At 45.7% G+C, this 16,200-nt stretch overlaps 1 protein-coding gene across 2 annotated transcripts in view; it reads right to left on the minus strand.

The window, feature by feature from the left end:
- Positions 1-14,778, minus strand: part of If (integrin subunit alpha inflated) — a 47,727-nt gene extending 32,949 nt beyond the window's left edge. Inside the window, exons 1-2 of one of the 2 annotated variants that reach the window (XM_070663571.1) lie at positions 14,310-14,778; positions 636-757 (exon numbers count right to left, since the gene is read on the minus strand). In XM_070663571.1, the coding sequence (XP_070519672.1) occupies positions 636-757; positions 14,310-14,488 (301 nt within the window). In that variant the 5' untranslated portion in view covers positions 14,489-14,778. The remainder of the gene's footprint in view (positions 1-635; positions 758-14,309) is intronic. The other variant, XM_070663572.1, reaches the window with a different exon arrangement.
- Between the last annotated feature and the right edge of the window lie 1,422 nt (positions 14,779-16,200).

Consider the following 16,200-nt stretch of genomic DNA (forward strand, 5'->3'; position numbering starts at 1 on the left):
AATAAATTAAGTTAACACGACAGACAGCTAAAAATCTGATCTAATCGCGGCGCAGCGGCACTCGTCCGCAATTAGCATCCGTCATCTGTATTATCTCGCGCATAACTCGATTGTCTCGGTCAGCCTTTCTCGAACAAATTTCGAAACCGGTCCTGTCGCGCTGGATCTTGATCGTGAATCACGATCAAGTGTTTCAAACTGGCGATCGATTTTTCTCTGAAGAAGAACATCGGCGATGCCAAAGAGAGTCCGGCGGCCGTGGTTTCGAATTCACGACGTTCAATTGCTTATTCAATGACTCGCCAATTATGTCACACGCGACCGAGCATGCGGAATCTCGCGAGGTTGTTACATCGGTCCACGAACGCATTAATGTTTCAACATCGGCGCAGTTGACACGGCAATCTAAATTAATCCCAATTTAATGCAGAGAGAGAGAGAGAACTCGCTATTCTAAATTTACTTCCACCTCGACCGGTATTCATGCGATTGCACGTTAACTCTGTATTATTTTCAGTGCAAGAACCCACCTGTTCATCACTGATAAAATAACGTGATGCCGCGTGTCATCTGAATTACCGCTTTAGCATTCAATGGAATTAATGCATTAAGATAATTAATGCCGATAACCTTACCTTTATCGTCGAAATGGATTATGTTGCATCTGTCATCAGCTGCGATATCGCACTTATAGACTGCGCCTCCTCGGTACACGCCAGCTTGTGCGGTTTCAGCCTCTGGGGCGCCCACGATTGCCCTGAAACAAAAAAACGAAGCGCCGTCAGCGATATCGAGAATCAATGAGAACAAGAGTCTACGCTAGTTTACAGATTTGATTTACGCTTCCGATATGAATTTGTTTGTTTTGAAATCACAACTGCGAGTTGTCTCTCGTAAAGGCAGTGCGCGTCCGAGATTGATTTCATCGATATTATCACTTGTGTCGATTTAAACGGCACTCGATAACGAATTGCACGTGCACCGCGTCTAAGATTTGAGGTCAGTGGTCGAGAGCTATTTTGATCAATGGCGCAAGATCTGGCAGCGAGATCCGCGACTAATGGATGGACGATGAATCGTGTTCGAACGAGCGGCTTTCACTGTCAAAATTTCAGGTACGGCTGCCGAGATCTATTGAGCCGTCAAGAACTGCCAATTACGCATTCTGAACTAGGCAATACTCATAGAAAGTTATCAAACGCGTCGATCCCGTTTGCTCCCCGTGTAATTTTCTCCTGTATCTTACTAAGAAACTACAATTCAATTTATTCTTAACTTTATAATATCATATCATTAGCGAGCTTCCTCACGATGCTTTCCTCATTATAGCGATCCCTTTTAAGAATCATCTTTTTCAGCCGTTCCTTTTTTTGTCTCCTCGTTACTTACATCAACTGTGCTATTTGCAGGAATAAGAATTAATTTTTTTTTTTTTTGTACGATCTCTACGAGAGTGATCTAATTGATTAGCGTGATCAAGCTTTATTTCAAACGAATAATAATGCATCTCAAGCGGCGATAAAATACCGATAAGAAATTAATCGCGATCGGGGTGACCGTAAAACTGTAGATATCACGACTGCTCTAAGTAATTTCCGAGAGAAACCGTCGCAACGCGATGTAATTACTCCGGAGACCTCTTTTGCGAAAATGGCTTTATTAACGCAACTTTTACTACGCATAATTAATCTTAATGGCGGTGCGGCGGAACGTCAAATAGCGCGATTAAGTAGCGGCCGACGCGAGAGAAAAAAAAAAAAAATTGCGGCAAAGTAACGAAGGCTCGACACCTTCAATTACGTTAACGATTCCCGCTTCGCGTGCCAAATTGGCCATTACCGTTATTGAACGGAAGACGCCGTTTTTTTTTCTTTTTTTTTTACACAAGCGCCTCTCCCACGGATTTGGCGGTATCTCCGACGCTAGAATCATTGGAGTCGGGTATTTCAAAGTCCCTTTTTATTATCCACATGGTAATTTATTGTCCGCGTGCCGGCCCGAGGACCGAACCGGGCGTAAGCGCCATAGGAATGGAAATAAAAGAGCTCAGACAATATGAAAATGGGACGGATAAGACAATCGATCGTGTAATTATCTCCGAAGGGCGTGTCGAAGCTAAGGGAGCATTGGCATTACCGTGACCCTTGGGTAATTAATTTTACTCGTGGAGAAAGTACTTAACGTATTCGTACGATGATCTGTCTTTTTACGGTACGTCAATTAATATTTTTTTTTTTTGCTTATCGATACTTCTTTGTTTTAAATAAAACTAAATGCTTATCAAAGATTTATTTTTGATAATATAAATATTTCCTAGCGTGCCATTTCTGACTAACAAATTAATCGAACGCTTTTCGGATATTGCCACGTTTACTTGTAACAAATGACATGACACGTGTGGTGGCTTTTATCGTCAAATCGATCGTCCAGCGACGTCAGACGATTCTGACGTATTAGCTCGACAAGGAACAGGGTAAAAGCTTTCTTTCCCTCGACGGAAATTGTCCCGTCAACACACCTACGCGAGACGGCGAGGTCGCATTTGCATACTTTGTATTAAAATTCTTCCGAGATAATTTTATGTAGAAATTGCTATTAAATAATATATGGATAATAAAAACGTGCATGAAACACGTGTATAATTAACCAAACTTTATTCAAAAGATCGTGCAATAAGTTTAAACGTACGATTCTTCAAATCGTCGACTAATGACAAAGCAATCGTTAAAAAAGAAAAAGAAAGGAAAAGAAAAATGGATAATAATCTGCCTGCACGATTTAGCTCCGATCCACTGACCCAGTTCCGACAACGCTGCTAATTTAAAGGCCATTAACGTCAAGACGTGCTCAACGAGCGATAATCGATAAGTTCGTCCATTGTTCGTCGCCTAATCACTCTAATCTGCGCTGAGAAATTCAATCGACGATGATTACACCCTCCTGCATCGCGCGTAATTAGTGTTATTAGGACCCCAAATGAACAAGCTTCGACGTTGAATCGTAATTTAAACGACGCTTATATCATTGTTTAACATTTAATTCAAACGGTATGTTTCGAGTAACTTAAGTGCCTGCACGCGCGATCATTCGTTATCGGGAATCTCGACCGCGAGACAGATTCTGCATCGTGCGTCGTGGGTTTTCCACCTCGGAACCACATGGAAATACCGTCGCTTATGGAGCAACCTTGGCATACATCGGCTTCTGGGTTGCACGATCGGCGAAGCGCGCGTAGGTAAGGTAAGCGCCACACATACTCACGCGTGGAAAAGAGAGAAGCCGATTATGCCGCTTATGTAAGCGATTCATAAGCGTATGCTTGACGTGCCGTCCAAGTCGCATGCCACAATATCGATAGCAACGAGCCGGCGGAATTTATAAACGGCTATGTAATTTTCAGGCCGACAGATTCAGTCGAGGAAGTAGAGATAAGGGGAAGGCTCTCCCGCCGTGATTATCATAAGAATGCGCGTCATCGTAATTAATAACGAAACGGGGCTCTCTTTCGCGAGATAATATACAAACGTTAAATCGGATGAGTTTGCGGTCAAGTAAGATTGGAGTAATAATTAGAGGCGGTAAATAATGACCGCGGGCGTGAAGAAATGACCACAAAACTCGTTTCTCTAGCGCGTTGCGCGGGAAGAAAAAAAAGGGCGCCCGTAGTAATTGCCGGGCAGAGAGACGTCGCAGCTTCTGACGGACAATTTTTCCGAACGTAGGTACCTACCTATATTACAGACCGTGCGTATTACACGCAAAGCTTATAGCCGCTAATTTAAATAAAGGGTTACTTCCTAGCGACGCCGTCCTTTCTTTTTCTCCGTCTTTCGTGGATTAACATAACGCATTGTCACCGGCACGAAATTCAGAGAGTGAAACTCGGTACGAGTACGTATGTACATGACTTTGACGGACAGTGCTCGCGCTACTTGAACGACGAACAACGTGGGCCGAACCTGACGAGATCTCAAGCTCTCGCCTACACTCTGCTTCTTTTTTGCATTCGTGAGGAACTACGGCCACCGATATGTGACGCATGCACGTGAATGGGAATGCAGGGGCGAACCGGTCCCGCCAGGATACGCCGCCGCTGACTGGCCGTCGTCGGGGATTCTCGGGTGATTCGGGAGTATCGGGAGTAGGTATGTATGGACGTGGACCTCAGGTCGTGCGAATAAGTGCGATCAGTGGGCGTCGGAGATGGCCTGTCGCCCGACGAGTCAGGTTACACGAGCAACCTGACTGTCGAAGAGAAAGTCCCATTGGATCTTAATGTCATTCTGATGTCATAGTCTTTTATCTAGCAGTCTCTTTCGTGCACGGAAATATACGCATATGCTAATAGTTCTCTCCACGAACTCGATACAGCCCATATTTTAAGCTGCTCAGGCACCACTTAAATTTTTTTTTTTTTTTAGAGATTTTCTTTAGCAAGGAAATGTCTTTTCTTTTTTATCGGGGGGAGAGGTATTTATGTCTGACAATAAATTTATGATAATTAAACTTTAATGTATTATTATAAGAAATAAATTTCATTGCCTAATACGGTAAAACTGCAGCCTGGACGATCGATTACACGTGTTGATCAGCGTTGAAAATAGTCTCGCAGCTGCGACCGTCCCCGCTATGCACTTGCGGTCTCTCGGTATTTATCGTCGCGCAAATATTTTTTAACGGCAGGAATCCGACGAGTTGGCGATTTTCAAGGCCTCGACCGTAAAACGGAGAACGTCTATTCGAGCGAGCTGTTTAATAAAACCGATCGCGAGCATGGAATTGTGACTTTAATTTTCGGACTGATCAACGCAATGGCAACAGCTCTAGAAATATCTATGCACTTGAGAGATTTCATTCGCCTCCTTCCTTATTGCTATATATTTTTCAACTGACAATCGCCGAGTAGCTTGAAGTGAAAAATCGGGAAGGAAACTCCACAGCGTCTATCCGCGCAACGTTTCCCGAGATGCAGCACGTGCTACGTTACATCGGCTACTTTGCATAAGCTTCTTGGCGAACGTCGAAATCTGCATAGGCCGAGCGCGCAGCGGCTTCTTTAAGCCGCGCGTCCGCGCATGAATTAGAGAGTAGTTGTCGTCGTCAGGTGTAACCCGAGCCCGGCGTACCTTGTCCGCGCGTTCGCCAACGTTGCGCGTTGTATTGACTTATATTACAACGACCGGGACACGCGGGTACATACGCGCGCACATTCGTAATCCCGTATTTGGCAAAATCAGGACGGCTCCATCCGACGTCGGCGCGCCGTACTTGGCGAATTGCTCAATGCCGCCGTCCTTTCCACGTGGGATCTCGTCGAGTATCTTTCTCTCCCCGCGTTTGTGGACGAGGACGACTCTCCACGCGCGCACTTGGGGCGTGTAATGTGACGAACGTCGTATGCAGCTACGCCGCCCGCGAGGGCGTCGTGCGTGAAATCGCGCTAAAAGTAGCGGTACGCCGCTCAAGATCGGTATCGTCACGCCTCTTGGCGTTTGTAACGTTATTGTTCGCAAAAGCACGGTCGCTATCTTTTCGGAAACGTATCCCTCGCCCGTGAATCCTCTTAACCTCTTACCCGTATGAATGCTTTTTTTCATGTGCAAAAATGTTTTTCAGCGCACGGATGACGAATGAATTATTTATAAGATCGCGCGCAGAGAAACACGCGGCAGATGAATTATTTATAATTTGCGAATAAGCCACTGTGGAAATGACAGAAGTGCCCAAATAATTTGACTCGATTCTCGCCGCTCGTTATCATGTGAATAGTGAAAAAAAAAAAATTTTAATTAACTGTTCGTTTTAGCAATCTCCTATTCTTTAAATAAATATGGAACCGTTTCATCTTGCTAATGCGCTGGGTTGTACCTGATTTTAATAAAAGATTGTTTTTGCACATGGCCACGTGCTGTTTACGCGGGGCATTACGCGTCGAACGTGCGTTCGACTGGATTTAACTTCCGTTACAACTATTACAGCCAAATGGGGACTCGTGTACTAGCATAAAGAATAATAATTGTAATGCAACCTCAGGTTTCAAGCCGGAAATCACGCAACACTTAAAGTCCCTTGCCCTCTCCTCGAAAGAAAGTGTCCCTTGAACATCGACGAGAAATACACGCGAGATTTATCTTGGCGAGACGGATCGATCGCGACGGAAATTTCTTTTAATTATTTCAATCTCCTCGCGTTCTACTTTATTACATTTAAATCTAGCATACGTTTAAGAGACTTTTAGAATAAAGTCCCGCCGATTACAGGACGGGGGTTCAGCGAACTCGCGCGCGGTTCAACTTCTTCAACAAACGTATATGTTAATGAGCCAGCGCGTGCTAGGAAATTTAAACCAGGCGGAACACGCCTTTCGTACGATATGCACTTGTAGCGCGTTTGTACTACTGCCGGGGATAATAAAAATCAGCATAGCTCGCAGTAACTGATTAACGTGAAACTTCGCTCCAATCTTCGCGATGTGCATTTCCTCGCTGACGGTATTCGCGTGCACGTGCTAATTAAACTTTGCTGCGCTATTCCGATAATTATTTTAGATCTTTATTGTCGTGATAATTTTCCGCTTCATTAAACGACGGATAGAATCCCTTGAGCCGCGTATCTCCGTCAATAATTTATTGAATTCTCGAAATACACCGCGAGAATATACGTAGGTATTTTGTACAACGTTGATCAAAGGAGACAGGAAAAGGGTTTAAGAAGACAGCGTTATTTAAAACTATTACTTTGAAATCAAAAGATCGATATGATCACGAAGCGCGACGAGATAAAAGAGAGTCGTAATTATAAATTTGTTCCTGCATTCGAGAAAAAACTCTCCGAACTTGGATTGCGTAAGGTATTTAAAGACGTACGCAACGTGCGCGCGATCAGTCGATGACGTAACGTAAACGGAGGCGTATATCGACGTCGAGCCGGCGCTACTTTATAAGGAGCACCTCCTCACTAACACCATTCGACTCTCGCTGTGGGCAAACCTGTAATCGCCATTCAAAGCGAAATCACGCGTGTGCGTGTATCGCGTAATAGTACCGCAATTCCGCGGTAATGTAATCTACGAGCGATGCGTGACAATTTCGCTCTCGACGTCGCGAATTTGTCACTTTAGACTTTAGATATACGATAAACACGTTTTCTCTCGTCTGCGTGAGTCTCTTCCGAAGGAAACCAAGTTCGCCCGCTACCTATCGCATTGGCAAATAAAATGTCTGCAAAATACGTTCTTGAGAAAGTTTGTCTTATGACGCACAATCGTCTGCATGAAATATGCACGTTCTAAAATTATTAAATTTCATTTTTATGCATCGCGATCGGAGATAAAATTATTCAAGTAATTCAACTGGTTAAAGTTGGAAGAAAAAAAATTATTGTATGATATTGAAGCAACGCCATCGACTGTCAATTTTATTTGTTTTTTAATCTTCATGTATCAAAAGCAACGATGTTATAAATCAAAGTCTTATGCAATGCAAGAAAGACTCTTTCTCGTCTTAGTCACATTCGAGCATGCACGAAATGCCAATTCATGTCTTTTCGTTATCGAACAGCTGTGCTCGCTCATTTTTCCCGAATGTTATCAAGATTCGCATTTCGAATTCCATCGTCAAGTATTTGCGAATCACATTTGATAGTCCTCTTAAAAATAACGTGCGTAATGTCAGACGATTAAAAAACAAGTCGGGCAACTTTTCCGTGCGCATTTTACCACGCGAAATAATTATGAAACGGCTGAAGGGAATTAAAATCACTCCGCCACTTTAATCTCATTAATTAGCACGTGGGTAATAGTCGTTTCGTCCCAGGTCGCGATACAATGACCTACTTTTATTGAGGCGACACTATTGTTAATGTGATTGCGGTTACGTAACCGCACCATTGCCGAGATTGTCTCGTCGTCGTTTATCATGGTTTGTCGAGTGTTCGATCGGTGGAACAAATCTGTCATCGAGAAACAATTCGGCGGTAATTGTAACGTGACATTTATCGACAATCGATGTTAAATATAAAGAAAAGAAATAAAAATATTAAGAAATAAAAAAGCTGCCTTGAGATTTTTCGAGTGAAAATTATATATTCGAGAGAACCCAGAAAGTAATATTGTCAGAGAAACTACAAATCCTTTGGACGGAACCAAATTGTTTTCCTACCGGGCAAGGCAGATCACAGCGGCTCTCCCAAACTTCAATGAAAGAGGAAACATATGTCAAACGTAGTTGCAAGGAACAATGCAGTTTCGAGGGAGTGACACGTTGATGTGCCTTGGCCATATGGCGAACAGAACTGACCGCGCACGTTGTGTATCCGCGCCTACCATCCCGTCGGAAAAAAAAAAAAGAAAAACTGACAAAAACGGACACACAAAGCCCTCGCAGTATATTTTTCGTCTTGAAAATCTTTTACTTAAAAAGAAGATGTAGATATTTTATCGTTGCCTGATTATTGCCGCTTTTTCGCGATGCCAATTGATTCTCTCGCCTGACTAACTGACTTCGCGGTGATCGTCAGCTTAATTTATTATTATCTTGTGAATTTAAGATATATACCATTATTTTTTTCGAGTGTAAAATACTTTTTTCTAAATTTAATACAAGCACTTCTCGTCCACGTCCGAAGGCTCGCAACCTTTTGCTCGCGTACGCATCTCGTCCGCTACCTCTACGCAGTTTAACACGCTGTGGCAGAATTTACATACGCCGAATGTTATTACGAATATTACGTCAAATAATAACTTTGATTCATTTAGAATGAAACACGTAGTCTCAGTGATAACTTTATCTACCCTTTCGAGTGGCGAGGGATTTGACGTCTGTGATTATTTCGAGACTAGATTATATCCCCGTTACGTTAATCGTGAGTTATTACAGGCGACGAAACTCCGCGAGTGAAGCCGCGTTTGCGATTCCCGGCTGAATTATGAATCCCTCTCGGGTGCTCGGGAGCGCAACGTGACACCCAGCTTCGTGCAAATCAACTAATTCGAATATTCATCTACAGCGGCAGAGTATCGCCTTGCGAAAGGCACCCCGTATCGTTCGTGGAACTTACATTCGAGCCGAGGGGTTACGAATTTAATGCGTTACGGCGAGATGATCCTCGCGTGCCGTCACGATATAACCGTTCGTATCCCGTACGCGCGTGTATGCGTGTTGCACGCGTGCAGGCAGGTAAAGGTAGGGCCTCGAGGCTACTGGCTCTCGTCTGCATAATGACATGGTCTGAGCTTTGGGCACGTGCCTCACGCGATCCTCATTACCTTCTGCTCCTTTTCTCTCCCCCTATCTCTCTCTCTCTCTCTTCCCTTCGCGTTCTCGCATTCGCACGCCCGTCCACACATCCCGATTTTCGGAGGTGAAAAGGAATTGTCGATCGCGAATCCTCATCTTTGATTTTTACGTTGCGCAATACGAGAGAACGAGGCTGACGCGAGCGATAATAATATATCAAAATTATTAAGTGTCTCGCGAAAATTATTTCTTGAAAAGTTGCATGTATTTTACCGACGGAATTAAGACAGATAATTAAATTAATTGTTGTCTTTTAATTCGGAAATTATTACGGAAGAATGACGGCTTTCGTCCGTCGCCTGCATCTATATCGATATTTGACGTATTTACCGCTGATTAATCAGTTCCAAGGTGTGGTAGGTATGCGTCGGTGGGCGGCGGATAAAATAAGGTGAGCCATAGATGGTGAATAAAAGGAAACGATAAACGACAAAGGTTTAGGCGCTCTGCACACGTTTTACATAAACTTTTCGGGAACAACCAGAGAAGCGAGAAATTTGCCGCCTCGCAATGACACGACCGATATTCACGCGGTGCTTTCAGATCATGATAATCAACAACGTAAATTAATTTGCGCAATAATGTAACCCAAAAGGGTGGACAACGTCGCCGCGCTTTATCGCTCGTGCCTGTTTCTTTTTTTTTTTTTTTTCCTTTCTTATCTTTTTATGCACTTTCGCCACTCTGCGTTTTTATGATAGCTACGATTTCGCGCGTCTTATAATTTATCCGAGAGATTGGGACACGGGCGGTCGCTTTGTGTGCCGCCGCTTTAAATCTCCGCTTACGAGAATCGACGAGCAAAAGTACTCGCGTCGGCATCATCGTGCATCGCGGATGCTGTGGCCAGAAACTGGCAAACTTTCGCGACGTCCAAAGTTATAGCGATATACGTACAGCATAAACCGTGCGTTGAATGGGATACAGCGGGAATAAATTAATCGCGGGAATGCGGAAAAAAAAAAAAACACATACGAGAACCGAGTGACGCCTGGCTCGATCGGTCTCGACTTTCATTTTGCCCAGCCGGAAGCGACGAGGAAATTGAATCCTCATTTCCTCTTCTGTCCCGACACGCGTCGTAAGCACCGCGCTTTTTATGCGGACGAACGTAACGTGCAACGCTCGCTGAACGAACCGGCCTGTGACGAGGGATTGGGAACCATCGGGAAAGAGGAACGCTGATTGCTGTTATCTCCGCGCGATCGTGGAAAATGTACGTTTGTATAATAATAATAATATAAAAAAAAGATAACGATGCTGAAATGTTTTATCATCGGGCGACTTTCCTCTCTCGAACCGCGAACAAGTTTTACGATTGTCTTATTATCTCCTCGGTTCGTCAATATTTAATATTCCCTCCCAACTCACGCGGCGTCTAATAATTTCGCGCGCAGCATCGTCTTGTGCAGAAACGGAGCCCGGCGTGATTCATTAGCCGTGCCGTGCGCTTATCACGTGGAAGCGGCCGATGATAAGGAGGCTGCGCTTCCCGGACTATCAGCACGAAGCGTTTTGCACGATAGCGGCTTACAAAGGAGAGTCAATTTCTCTCTCCGAAGAAATGGTTCAACGATATCTTTCGCTCCGTTGCGTTGCGTTGCGTTGCGTCGCGCCGTTCAATTAGCAATTTCAATCGCCAGATCGAACAATGGGACCGTCCGGCGTCGATTACGTTCCGAATAGCGATTATCGGCGTGTTTACTTTGCTCGCGTCACGAGATCATTTACATGTACTCGAGCGTCATCTTTGAGATACGTTCTCGATGTCGTTAAGCAGAGAAAGATCGACCGCGTATTAAAATATATTATTTTATGCACTTAACGTTTGTACAAAAAAGCAGCTACAGCGGAGAAATTTCTCTTAAAGTCTACTCCATTAATTTATTAAAACGGTTTCCTTGTTTGGTCTGATATTATCGCAACATATCTCGCCTCGTAAAAAATAAGTGGCGTTACACAGACTTTACTCGAGACAGGGAACGCAATTGCATTTAATTTAAATGCATCCTATGTAATCAATTTATCATAATTATGCGGTCTCGCGCGCGATAATTGGAGTAACCTTCTACCCGAGGCGTCAACGCGATCGGCAATAAGCGATGCCGAGAACGGCGGCCGATATCGCCATTCCTGACATTTCGCCTTGAACGCTCACGACAACAGGCGTCTTATCGACGTTACGTTCCGCCGTGACTTCGCGTCGTGAAATAATTTCTATATTTAGTGCTCGGCCGCAGGTTTCCGCGTACACGATCGGCAAATTCGGGAAACGGAACGAGTCATCCCGGGATACGACGACGCGCGTGACTCGGTCATCCCATTTGTTTCCTCCCGTAACGTTGCAGAGCGCGGTCGTGACTGAATTCGCCTGTTAAAGACACGATCGCCGATGCAATCGCGCAATGAATCACACAATACGTGTTCTGGTATACGCTGACATTTATGCACCTTACTCTCGTCTACGAAATGCCCCCGGGCGTAGGATCGCGCGGGCATATTAAATTTGACCGCCGATAAATCAGCGAGCAATCGCGAGAGTTCTTTTCATCTCCGGAGAGCGAGAGCGGAATTAACGGCCGCGTACAAAATACTATACGCGCGGCTGATTGCGATAAAGGGGACTCGAACGACTTTTACGCGAATCCCGAAGTTATATCCGAGTTTCAATTTCCCGTGAGATTTACACGGCGCCGTGTATACGCTCGCGATTCTAATCGCATCACAATTTTTCTTTCGTTTTTTTTTATTTTTTTTTTTTTATGAATGGTAAACGAGGCCGGGATTACATATGAATATATGTACAAACCGGAGATATATGGAGGAGATTACCGCCTCCGGTGGTAATGGCACATTGTGCACACTTTAGAGCGCTCGTGGATATTAGGTGCCGTATCAGGGTATCGGATGCGAGATGCGCTCCCAATCGTATGCATAAGACCGCGACGGGAGACCGGAATCTCAATTCGATCTTCCCTCCCGAAATAATACTTGGTCGGAGTTCGCGCTTGCCCTTCGGCCCGGACATCATATCGATCTCTTCCCGGATTTAGAATTCTAAATGTTGCCTCGACTTCGCTGTCGAGTCTTTGAAAAAACCTGCCGTTTGAAAAAGCCGTCACGTAGCGGATCGTAATAAATCGGGAGCGTAGATAAGAAAGATATTAATCGGCGCAAGGCTGACGAATCGTCCACGCAATGTGCAGTCCCATCGGTGACCTAACGTCCTGCATCACGAAATGCCTCACGGACGGAATCGATTGCCGCACCTAAATCCACGCCCGACGCTAAATTTACGAATAAGCCACGAGAAAAAAAAAAAAAAGAAAAAATAGATTCTTTATTGTTTCTCTCGCGCGAATGCCCGCGGACGAACGACGCCGAGACTCGAATTCGTCCCGATCCAATTATGGTTCACCCGCGCTTCGTTTCTGCAAAGACGCCCGTAATTTTAGCTCTCGAGTGAAAAACCTGCGATATATCGAGTAACCGCGCGGCAAAAATCGATCGAGGGACTTAAAGTGGACGATACGCGTATATCGCGGGCCCCAGAGTTCTATTCCCGGGGGATTGATGGGCGATCGGGCCGCCTTTAATCCCTACGAAACGGCGGAATTAACGAGCGCGCGAACGCGGGCGCTCGTAAAGCTCTCGCGCCGGGCTGGCCTAAATATAAGCGCCCACGAGAGAAACGCGCGCTCCCGTAAGGCCTCGGGTGTAATCCGGACTTCCTGCGCGGCCTTCTTCGCGCCGACGTTTCACCTCTTTGTCGCCCACGTGGCCGTCACTTGGTCATTTTCCAAGTGACTTTTTTTTTTTTTTTCACACCTTTAATTCGCGCAAAGATAATAATTTTCTCAAACGCGAGATCGAAACTGATCGGTATATGTATACACGATGTAAAATACTATAAGGAGGTCGAGTTTCCCGTTGGACGTGTTCTATCACCGAGGAATCACATTGTGGGAACGCAGGCATGCCCGTTTCGCAGCTGATCGCTAATCACATTGCGCGCGAATAACGCGGCCTCCTGACGCTCCGTTGCGTCGCTATTGGCATCGACGTCGATATTTTTTTCCCGCGGGCCTGACAATGCGGGCGGCTGCGCTATTTAGCCGCGTTTCCCCGGTTCCCCACGTTTCGCCGATATTATTTATAATCGTCGCCGACCGACGACGTGCGGGAGCCGGAGCGAAAACGTTTATTCGTGGCCCCGTCGCGAGCGTGAGTCACGAAATTTGAGAACACGAGAGCACGCTCGGCGTTCGCATGCCAGATCGCAGCGGGAGAAGGGCCCCGTGGTCTCTGGGGGTTGCGAACGTCCCCGAACGTACTTATCGGTGATGGACGGCGGATTATCGCTCGTTATTAAAGCCCGAGATGAGACACGAAATGAGAGGCCTTTGTCCTGCCGGATGGTATCTCGGACATAGGGGTGGCTATCACTTTGATTTGTGATGCGCGCGACATTTATTTTGCGGCGATATTTCTTTTGCCGTGTATGATAAAATATTAAAACTGAGAAATCCGTTAAAGGCACGATAAAAGTAAGCCCGCGAGACAAGCCGAGATAACTTTTTAAGCCTGAGTGAATAATTAGGCAGCGCAATCTTTTTTATTTCTTTTCTTTTCCCCTAAATTCCGTGTAAAATAGACTAATAATAATAATACCTAATACGACCCAGCTAATTATTTTAATTTATGATCCAGCTAAACTTCGAAACAAGTCGCAGGGTAATTGAAAATGTCCAACATTTTTATATTTTACGGCAGTCGAGTGACTCAATTGTATGGGTAATCAAACGATGAGTCAAACACCTGGCTAATGAGGTAAAACTTTGCCTATTTACGGACAGCGTTTATTCAATTTTATCTTATTACACGCGTTTGCATTTAGCTGGTTTTTTTTTTTTTTACCGCAACAGAGGTTTAAAATATACTCAACTAGCAGCGAGATCGGGTAACGTGTCTCGAAAATTCATGGAAGGAATAAAACAAGGGTTAAAAACTTACCATCCGCGGGCGTATCTGTCACGATAAATCGACACGGCGAATCCGAACATGGACCTCTCCTCCATACGATAAACCGCGTAGTGTTTCGTCTCGACGTTGAAGCCGTCGGCGACGTGCCGGATCGACGAGCCGACGATCGCCAACCCGACGAGGAGGCCCCAGAGGTACCTCGGCCGCATCCTGTCCGTAGGTTTGGCGTTTCACTGTCCGCACTACGATCACACAATCACCGCGTCGAGTCACTTTCATATATGAGCACCGATCGCGCGCGGATGGCGGGAAACGAAAATAAGGAAAATAAACCGCGACGTGGTAAGGACCGGAAGAACTGCGCCGTGGATGCGTGTCGACGCGGGTTAACCGGTAGCAGCTGCCCCACCAGCCGACGACATGTGCCTTCCGCGGTGCACTCGAGACTCGACTCGGGGGGGTTAAAACGACGAGGGAGGACGGAAAGACTGTGAGCCGGAGAAGTCTGCTTGACGGACGCCCGCGGACAGACTGAGAGTGGAGTACGAGCTCTTTCGGCGTCTTCGCTCGCTCTCGAGGACTCCCACCCACGGCGCGGCGCCCGACCGGGACCGTTCTCGGCTAACGCGCGCGTCGCGACGACGGGACGTCGCTCGACCGACACTGCTACCAATCTTGAGCGATCCCCGAATCGCGGACTCGGATTGCTCCGTCAAACGAGCCGCGTATTGCAAACATAAGCTCAAGTACCGATACACATCGTTAATTTAGATGTACAATTTTTATGATCGACGTTACGAGAATAAGGGTCCTTTACTTTACGGTATCGGTGCCTCGTTCGATTTCCGTGAAGCGCGGCAAGTTCCGAGATAAAACTTGAATAATTTTACTATTACTTTGAATAATTTTTTACGAATTACCTTTAATTTTAGCAGATGTCATAGTGCGAGCTTCGAATTCGAATTCTTACTTGTGAAACTTCTGCGAACAAATGCAGCGCGCCGCACGTAAAATTGCGTAACGAAAACGCACGTCGGCGATGCGTTTTTACCTTCACCCTTGTGGCTTATCAGTCGCGCTTTGTCATTTATCGACGAATACTATTTCTCGGACCTACTTATTTCCTCTGTTACCATCCACTCTGGTAACCTCAAGTGCATCGCGATTCCGCGCGAGAGCGGTAGCGTACGTTTCGTCTATACATATATCGTTCGTACGTTCACTGAAAGCCAGATATAGCGTTTCCTTCGGCGACGGCGGCGAGGTTACGCGTATTTTAGAGTGGTGTGAGTCGAGTCTTACACGAAGCGCGCGCGTACGTGTGTCGCGAAGCGCCAGCCGTCGAGGCATGAGGGGAGTGCGCACTCCCATTCTCACTCTCACTCTCACCATCACCCACGGCGGCGAAGAGGGGGAGTAGAAGACACGTACGCTAACCGCCGTTGCCACGGCAAACGCTATATCTGCTTTCAATATACGTATTCTTCGCAAGCGTTCTACGTTACGATCGCATGAAACTTACTTGATGAATTTCTTATCGCATCGGCAAAAAAAAGAATCGTCACGAACGTACATCGATAAAATATCGGTTATTTGGTATATTACGTGCACGTACCTCGCAGCGGCGACGTATCTATCGACATCCTCGTTGCTCTGGATGAAAAAGATGAAGAAAATGACCCGGTCCCTCGACTCGTCGCAGGCTCTCAGATTCCGTTGCTGCGGCGACGATACTCAAAATTGTCCGTCCCACGACGACCAGAAGGGAGATATCTCACTAGCACTCGCGATCACTTTGCGGCTACGATACCTTTCACAGGTCAGACCGCTGAAACACTTTTCTTAACCACAATGTTCACTGACACTCACTCACTCTTGAGGTCTCCGTTATGTTGCTTAGCCGGCTACCGTGCTCGAAATT

Source organism: Cardiocondyla obscurior, linkage group LG11, assembly GCF_019399895.1.
Source record: "Cardiocondyla obscurior isolate alpha-2009 linkage group LG11, Cobs3.1, whole genome shotgun sequence".
Taxonomy (NCBI): domain Eukaryota; kingdom Metazoa; phylum Arthropoda; class Insecta; order Hymenoptera; family Formicidae; genus Cardiocondyla; species Cardiocondyla obscurior.